The sequence below is a fragment of the Strix aluco genome, chromosome Z (genome assembly GCF_031877795.1).
Source record: "Strix aluco isolate bStrAlu1 chromosome Z, bStrAlu1.hap1, whole genome shotgun sequence".
In the NCBI taxonomy this organism is placed as follows: Eukaryota; Metazoa; Chordata; class Aves; order Strigiformes; family Strigidae; genus Strix; species Strix aluco.
Window position 1 is genome coordinate 812,329 of NC_133971.1, and position 9,359 is coordinate 821,687.

General features: G+C 40.4%; 1 protein-coding gene across 2 annotated transcripts in view; it reads left to right on the forward strand.

Annotated features, from left to right (window-relative positions):
• Positions 1-8,933, forward strand: part of PCSK1 (proprotein convertase subtilisin/kexin type 1) — a 31,053-nt gene extending 22,120 nt beyond the window's left edge. Inside the window, exons 11-15 of one of the 2 annotated variants that reach the window (XM_074813596.1) lie at positions 80-237; positions 2,243-2,376; positions 4,135-4,296; positions 5,800-6,171; positions 8,292-8,933. In XM_074813596.1, coding sequence (XP_074669697.1) covers positions 80-237; positions 2,243-2,376; positions 4,135-4,296; positions 5,800-6,162 — 817 coding nt within the window. In that variant the 3' untranslated portion in view covers positions 6,163-6,171; positions 8,292-8,933. Of the gene's footprint in view, positions 1-79; positions 238-2,242; positions 2,377-4,134; positions 4,297-5,799 lie in introns of both variants that reach the window. The other variant, XM_074813595.1, reaches the window with a different exon arrangement.
• The last annotated feature ends 426 nt before the right edge of the window (positions 8,934-9,359 follow it).

The following is a 9,359-nucleotide window of genomic DNA, read 5'->3' on the forward strand; positions in this document are numbered from 1 at the left end:
TCTGTGATTTGCACTGCACATCATGATCCGGAATCAGAAGTTGCTGTGAGTAATCAAAGAACTCCTGTACTTTTGCCAGATTATTAAGAGCAAATGAGGAAGTCATCATTGAAATTCCCACAAAAGCCTGCGAGGGTCAAGAAAACTCCATTGCATCTCTGGAGCACGTGCAGCTTGAGGCAACGATTGAGTATTCCCGTAGAGGTGATCTTCATGTCACTCTGGCATCTCCATCAGGTACAGGAGGCAAAGACAGGCTTTGTTTGTGTTCCTGTACTATGTAACATTTGTTCCATTAAAAACCGCCTCTGTGTTCTTCAGCGTTTTAAAAAGAGCTAAATATATCATTAGATAAATCTAGTGACCTCCAACAGGTGCGTGTGAGGACAGAGCATCCTGGGAACTAGAGAACTGGTTCTCTGAAACCCCTTTTCAGCCTTCAGCTGTTCTGGGTTATTTTTGTGACAAGAGGTTTGAAAATCATTCTTCAGAAAATGGAGGCACCATTTTTTCTAATACGCTTTCATTCTGGCAACAGGACCTATAAAAACTGTGAGTTCCTGGCAGACAACAAATTATAGTTCAACAGTGCTTATCAGCCTTACTGTGATTTAACAAACTAATGGAAAACTGAGGAAATCTGAGTCCCCAGATTTCATGTAACTGTCTCCCCACTGGTGTGTTTAAAAACACAGTGTCCCTGTTAGGCACCTTAGAACAACCATATGAAATGTGCTAGAATATGGCAAGCTAACTTGACAATGCCCTGAAATAACACCATAAGGAGAAAAAAACCAAAGGAGAATGACTATAAACAATCTTGTAGAGAGTAAGATCTGTTAGGTCAACTGGCATTCTTAGAAAAAAAAGACAAGCTTTCAGGTATGAATTTAAACATCAGGCTGATCTAATTTACTGATATTAAAAGCTAATCTAGGAGTTCACAGATAATAAACCACTAGAGCCTCGTTCATACCATCACTGCAGGACCTCACTAGAGAGCAGGGTTAAGATACTGTACATGCAGTGTATTTCCAAACCCTACCTTGTCTGGGATTCCTTTTAAGCCTAACTCTTCCTTTTCTGAGTTTACCTTTTGTTTTATGGGAACAATGTTGCTGTGAGGTGTTTTACCCTTGACTCTTAGTGGTATTTTCAAATTTAATTCTGTCTTAGATAAGTTTTAGCATGGGAGTAAATATATGGGCTGTCTCTTGGTACATCATGGAGGTGACAGCCACGGTAGCTCTCAGTCTACTTTTAGTCTCCCTTAGTCTCCCTCCCGAGACACTGTTCTGCTGCTAATATGTAGGAAGCATGGCTTCATCTTAGAAAAACACCCTTTTTTGAAAGACTGAAGACAGTGATATGTTCTTCATCTTTGTATGTAGTTCTGTGGGTATAACTGAGGCAGCAATAGCCAAGTGCTGCCGCCTCCATGATAGTATCGTGTTGCCTTCGTGGTTAAGGTGTTTTTTCCCTTGGTTCTTGCTGTTTTTTCCACTTTTCTGCAAAACAGCACTACCCAATGTATGTCATTCCTTTTCTATATTTACGGTATTACCTGGAAATATATTTATAGCTTGTGATCAGGCTCCCTGGGGCTCTCTTCTCCTTATTATGTAAATACAGCTCCCTTGCTCTCTCCTTATGTGCAAACAAGCACAACAAATTCCCACTGAGCAGTAGAATCTCTTCTGCTGCAGGAATACTTTGCGAACTGCAGCATTTTTGTAATAATAATAATAACAATACAAATGCTTTTCACCCTGTTGGAGTTCCAGGCTGTAGCAGTTGACATCCACTCTCCAAAAAAACCAACATATAGTGAGGAATTCAGGATAGGGCTTTGGTTTCACAATGGTGCGTGAGCTGGTTTGCCTTCAAAACTTCCATCTCAGAAGTTTCCTGAACCGGTCATCAGTGGAAAAGACTGGGTGTGCCTGACCTCTGTTTCTTGTGCTCCTTGATGTGCATCCGCTAATTTTGTGTTAGAAACTGAACACTAAGATGTACTTTTTGAGCGTGACCTAATGTGATACTTTTTATGTTCTTAAAAACTGCCGTGAAAATAATTAAAGGAATGATTGATCAGCAGCAGCGTGTTTCCCATGCCACAAGCCACCGTTAAAAAATGTATTTCCCAGGTTACCCCCACGCTAGATAGTGTGCAAAGCTGAGTGTGGAAAGTGGGAGCGGGTGTGTATGAACAGTCACGACTGTTGCTCTTGCACTAACACAGGGACCAGCACTGTCTTACTGGCTGAGAGAGAGAGAGATAAATCTCCCAATGGCTTTAAGAACTGGGACTTCATGTCTGTTCACACATGGGGAGAGAACCCAACAGGCACCTGGGTTTTAAGAATTACTGATGTGGTAAGTATGTCTGTACGTTAACTAGCTATGTTGGGCGGCTGACACAGATAAAATGATCACTAACCTCCACCAAGCGGGTTGAATAGTGAGTCTTGTCGTTAAGCAAGCTACAACAAGAGTTTATTTCAACTAAATACCCATCTGGATTAGAGATTAAAGAAAAAAGATAGGGTCAGATTTTCTTGTTCTTTATGTAAATGCAAAGGACCATCCTCACTTCATTGATGTAGCTGTCAAAAAAATGTCATGCCTGTGTTTTTCACACATTATATGTCACCAAAAGAAATCACTTAACACAGTTTTCTGTGATTCATGGAGTGAAATACGTAATCAAATTTACATATAATTAACTGTAAATTAGTTTCTTCTGCAGAAAAAAACACAGTATAGATCTATTCTTCTCTTGGTACGTGTATATAATTTTCATTAACTCAAAACCTTTTGAATTAATGGATTTCTGGTGACCTCAGAGAGCTATTCTGATGTATACCTTTCCCTAAATTCTTTTGTAGAGTAATTACTGCTGAACAATGTTTAAGGATTAAAGCCAAGAAATCTACAGATATGAAATAAATAAGTTTACTAAAACCACCTAGGGATATGGATTACATCAGCAAGATGCCAGAATAAAGCTGCTTGATAGGCAACTGAAAAATCATTCTCTTCAAAGAGAGAGTGATCAAGCACACTCATCTCTGGAGAATTTCATTGAAGTTGTCTGTTAATAAGTTTGTCATTAGGGGTCAGATCCTGCCCGAATCTGAATGCTTCCTACCAGACACTGAGCCTCCAACCCCTATTGGCCTCCGATTGTAAACAGGAGGGTAATGCCAAGTACTAAGCAGATGGACAAGGCAGTAGAAGTAAATATTATTATCAACGGTGTAGTGTTAATACTGCAGGCTTATAGATAACCCCGTGGTTACAGATATCCTGCTCTTTGTAATGAGCATAATGCATTTTTTGGAATGAAGTTAAGGAGAGGATTTTGTTTGTAATTATCTCTCGTTTTTCATTTTCAAGTGAGAGGTTCCTGAAACTTATAATAAACCAAGCTTTTTGTCCTCAAGAGGACAAATTTTGTGATTCCTGAAGTAAGTTTTCATATTAATGACCCTAACTGAAATCAGATTCCCACACAGAGTTGCTCATAGTTTAGTTGTCATGCAGGCTGTGTATGTGAACTTTGGCGTAGGCTTCTCTTAGCAAAGAAGAACCTCAGCAGCTATCTTCAGCCACTCAGTCACTGAGCAAAAATTCTGAAAGAAGCTTTTGTAAAGCAAAGTTTCAGTGTTCTCTGGACTTCTTCCACTTTCTACTATTAAAGTAATGCTGCCAAAACTCATGGACAAAGCATTTGTCGCTCACTTCCACATGCTGTGTTTCAGATTGCTGTTGTACACCGTTACATAATATTATTCCAAATTACTATTCCAGTGGTAACTTTTCTGAGGAAATTGCCAAGGAATGGCTTAGTGAACAAACACTAATAAGATAAAAATACCACTTCCGTAATTTTTAGCATTCTGTGTCATGACAAAATTCCACTGATGCTTACATGATTCATTCATTAAATCCCACTTTCTGATATATCCTGTCTAATACGTCTGTCTTTTGGTACTTACAAATCATTGTCTAAAATTAGATATTGAAAGCTTATCATTTATTTCAGCCACTTGTGTTAATTTACAATCAAGTGTCCTGTTTCCTCTTTTTTACATCCTGAGAACCTATGCTAATGCCATGCTTGTCCTTTAGTCCAGAAGAATACAAAATGAAGGAAGGATTGTAAACTGGAAATTGATTTTGCATGGCACTGCTACCCAGCCCGAACATATGAAGCAGCCACGTGTGTACACATCCTACAATGCTGTGCAAAACGACAGAAGAGGAGTGGAGAAGATGACAGACTTTGCAGAGGTAGTGTTGCATTAATTTTTTTCCTTACGTATTTTTTCAGTTTATAAGAAAACTATATTTTTTTCCTGGTAAGAAGACACATTCATTCTGTGTTCATTTCATCCAGCCCCTGACCACTTTTGAGTTGTGTATTGTAATTTTGTCCATGTCAGCCACTGATATTTTTATTAGTCTCTGTTTACATATGCCAGCATCTAAAGGTTTTAGGACAGTAGGAGAATATTGCTACTCAAGTGGTGAACTCAACAGCTACTGCAGTTGAGTGGTGCGAGGAGGGGAGGAGTACACCTCTCACAGACTTACTGCATTTACGTAATTCTAGTGAGGACAAATGTCACATCCAAAAGGGTCTTTGCCTGCTGGTGTACTTTCAGGGAGTTTGGAAGGAAGTTGGTAACAAAAGACATGACAAAAGTGAGGGACTCACTGATTCAGAAGGTTTGGCTCAGTGGATCTGCTGCTGCAAGCTCCTTTGTCACCCCTTCTTTACCTTTCAGGTAGAGTAAACATACTGCAGGCTTCTGGGAGTGACAGTGGGTTTCTGGATGCACAGGATTGTAGTACTGGACATTTTCACAATGCTTGATCATGTCAACATGTTCGGAATACTTTATTCATCACATCAATTTGTCTCCCTGTTCAGTAACTAGGACATGCATGAAGTATAGCGAGATTAACATCCCTCAGCCAGGGCATGAAGGAGAGTATTGAGGGAGACGTGATTATGGTCTTTAAATAAGTGTCCAAGGTGTGGCAGCCAGGGGCAAGAACATGAATTAGAAGGAAGTAAAAGTGGATTCAGGAGGTGCTGTAGGAGAAGATAGGTGGACGTAGTAAAAACCAGATGAAGACAAAATGTGTGTTCAGTTTGAAAGTGCAAATGAGGAAGCTGCGCAGCCACACACGAGTGCGTCAGCACACAAGACCCTGCTGAAAGGAGACGCTGCCTCTCACCGGCTCCTCTCTGCATCTGTATCTGGCACTAATCTTCCAAGGTTTCAGGATAAATGTCACGGCTACCTGTTAGCCACACTCCACAGCCTTTCTCAGGTGAGAGCCTCTGCAGAGAAGGTTACATGAAATCAGTCCCTTCAACAAGGGCATGTGGCACAGTCAGTAAGAGCCGATGTCGCTGCTGCACAGACATCCTTCGGCTAGACTGCTGAGGAGCTGTCTCCCACAGTACGGCTAGAAATAGCTTTTAGGAGAGGGACGAATCCTGCTATAAAATGACATGTTTTATCCTGCCACTGTAGAATCAGAATTTATAACTTCCTACGTTGCGGGAGGATTTGATATTTATACATATGGTCCTTTTTATACTCCATTTTGGTGTATAATGGTCTAGTTCTTTGTGTATAATGGTCTAGTTCTTTTCTAGAGGCTAAGTGGCTCCTGAATGAAAAAATACCCACATGCAGAGAAATCACTAATCAGACCAAATCTTAATCCATTCCGATTTTCATTGGCACCTGACCTTTTTTGTGTTATTCTGTATTCCAGGACCATACCACACAGGAGAACCTGCGTGAAAAACCCAAAGTCACAGAAGATACCAGCAGCAGCAGTGACAAAGCAGAAGATAAAATCCCATCAGAGGCTATGCTACATTTGCTGCAAAGTGCTTTTAGCAGACAGATGGCTCAGAAGCGACTGCCAAAGAAGACTGCGAGTGAGAAGTTAAATATTCCATATGAACACTTCTATCAAGCCCTCGAAAAATTAAACAAGCCCTCCCAGTTGAGAGACTCAGAAGAAAGTCTGTACAGTGACTACGTTGATCTTTTTTACAATGCCAAACCATACAAGCATAGAGATGACAGACTGCTGCAAGCCTTGGTTGATATTATAAATGAAGGAAACTAAACTTATAGGGTATGGCACTGAGTTGGAAATATTCATTCTCCCCACCCCACCTGTAGGTTTTTTTTTTTTTCAGAAGTCTGTTGTACGCTCTAGTTGTGTGATTGCTGCTTTGATTGCTTCATATTTAATACAAATATCAAGGAAGGGAAAAAACAGGTGTGGGAGGATAAGGCAGTAAACTGATGCTTTTTAGTAATAGCTTTTTTCAAAGCCTTTCTTCATTATCATCAGAGTAGATTTGCCCCCTCAGGCATGAAATGCAATAGTATTCCCCTGAAAACCCTAATGCTCTATTTTAAACAATTTTCACGTTACTTATTCTTCCCCCCTATTCACTTAGCATGCAGTAGGACTCAAAACCTCAATTACCAAGTGGTTTTGAACCAAACTGCCAAAGCTATGGGGAGATACTCTCATCCCCAGCTTTGTAACAAATGCTGCAGTCTTTCTTATGTTTGGCATTTATTCCAGATTTAACACCTGCAGCCAGTACTGCTTCCATCACAGTCTGTTTGTTCCCTCTCCAGACAACCACACTCCCTTACCCTCCCGTTCTCCCACAGAGGAGCAGCTGGGAGGGGGCCGGGGTTGGGTTGGAGCCTCAGTGAACACTGATGAAGTTACTCATGATTTAGATGACGGACAGATGTACGTCAACATAAAAGAGCCCCAGATGAGGCATCCCACACCATGGGGTGGCATTCTCACCCCCTAACTTTACCTAAGTGAAGTGCCTGAATTATAAGCCTAGTCTTTCTGGGCTACAGAGAGTTAATGAAGACAGAGGCTCCTATAGGTAGAGCTTTGGAGCCTCTGTCTTAATACCGGGTCTGAATTACCTATAGAGCCTCAGTTAAATTTCTAAAGTTGAGTAATGTAAATGCCTTCTGAGATGCCTAGGTCCACAGCAGTCAGGACCACAAAGCTGGGATCACATTGTCCTTTCCTTGAACTGTGACCAAAGTGGAATGGAAAGGATGACTCTACCAGCAAAGGCCGCTTAAAGACTGGATCTTGGAGTGTCTGTGGTAGATTGGAGCATTTCCCAAATATCTGGGAAGTTAAGGCAAAATGGATGGGGAGAGGTGTGAGATTAAACAAATACCCTGAGCGGGGACTCAGAAATGGAGGGGAAAAGTGCATGGAATGTGGAGGAGGGAGAGGAATAGAAGGAAGGAGGAGGTGGAAGAGGAGGAAACAGGTGGCTGTCAGAAAGCAGCTAGGGCAGGCGGCTCTCTAACATTAGCAGTGTACCAGACAAACGGTTTTCCACACATACCTCTTTAAAGTCAGAGTCAAGATTGACATATTATTTTGTAATTTAAAAAAAACAAAACAACTGCAGTGTTTACTCAGAAATTAAAGGGGATCTAGAACAAGGGAATGAAGATTCCCAGGGGATAGTTACCTCACTGCAGTGCTAAAGATAATCCAAACAAGTGCTGACTGATTTTTACTTTTCTTTCTCTCTCATCTACTGTTGAAATGTGTTTTCCAGACACTGTAGAAATGTTTGATTCTCCTTCACTGTTTATCCCTTAAAATGATGCGAGTGGCTGTAAGACAAGTATTTAACATTTTGCTCATAATTCATCAGTTCAGAGAGAGAATTTTTGAACTTCACACTAAATTCTGTAATTTAAAGGTAAATCTGTTTACTGTAACAGTACTTACGTCTTCTGTGGAAAAAGGGACTGCTCTAAAGACAACTTTGAAAATTGTCTTACCAAATTTAAGATTTAAAAATCTCTGCTTATTCATTCTTTGTGATGGTTTCATGCCTATCTTGGGCTTAGTCTGCTTTTTTGCCAGCTTTAGATAGATTGAGCTTAGTTGATTTGAAGAATTCTTCTGTGTTTCTAGTCCATACTACAAAGATAACAACTCCGCCATTGAATGTCTCTTACACGGAATCGCTCCCTCTCTACTAAGAAATTTGCTTAGAATGAGAAGTGATTTAAAAAATCCCTGCAAGTGGTCCAAATCAGAAAGCTTTCTTGTGCTGTCCCGTCACCACCCAGGGTTTCTGGCAATACATGACTACTAAACAAGCAAAACGTAAAAATTTCTAATTGCTGCTATCGCAGAGTGAGAACACTAACTTATTTCCACTAATCTTTAATTTTCAGAACTGGGAGTTAATCTCCACGATAAATATTCCCATCTGGAGAGGTAGGACCACTTTTAGTCCTGCGCAATCAAGCTCAGAGGCTGGTTCCCTCAGATAACAGCGATTTTAGCCAGTCCTCATTCAGGTATGTTACAGCGAGGAAAGTACTAGCAACATCAGTCAGCCCTTGAAAGAAGTTTTCAGGTTTAATGGGTGGAAAACATAGGACCCTCCTTTGTTTTAAGATCAGTTCCCATGTTGTAGCCAAAGTTTCATCAGAGGACAAGTTTAAGATCTCTCTTTTGAATGTTTCCAACCCAGAGTAGATTGTACAGGAGTAAATTATTTTTATTGTTAGTCTTTCCTTGGTGCCTGTGTGGGTTTTGTGAAAAATGTAAAAGGAAAAAAAAATGTTTTCTCTCAGAATTTTAAATTATATTTTCGTTACAGGTATTTATAATATAGCAAAGATTTTATTGAACAGACAGAATTTTAAAAGGCATAATAAATTATATTAAAGAACCAGATTTTTCTTGGGAAAGAGACAATTTCATCCAATAAAGGTATTTTTTAAAAGGCATGTTCCAACAGCAACTGCAACATGTATGTGATGTGATGTTAAAATTTGTCTACTAGTAGCATAATACAGTGTGTTAGCAGAGCTCAGTGTGTGGTCTTAACATTTGTAAAGAAATCAGTAAGATAAAGTCAAGCTGTTGACTTAAAAGGACCTGGAAATATAGTTTAGAATTAAAAATAACGGCTTGAGGAAATCAGCAGGGGTTGGGTGGAGAAAATGTGTCATTTATTGAAAATGAAGGCTTGCAGAGGATTTCTTCACCGGGAACACCGCAGCACGCACTTTTCACCACTGCAGCCGAAGTGGGGTTTGCTGCGGACATCAGTGACAGCAGCAGTGCCTGTAATTCAGACCAAATCCTGCCTATTTCACACCCAGACGCGTGTGTCAGAAGCGCTGCGATGAAATTGGGGGTTGGATTAACCGGTGCAGGTCTTCACTTCCTTGCATCAAAGCAGCAGAAGTTAAAATATTTGTCGGTGTCTCCCCCTGTCACTACCCGCATTT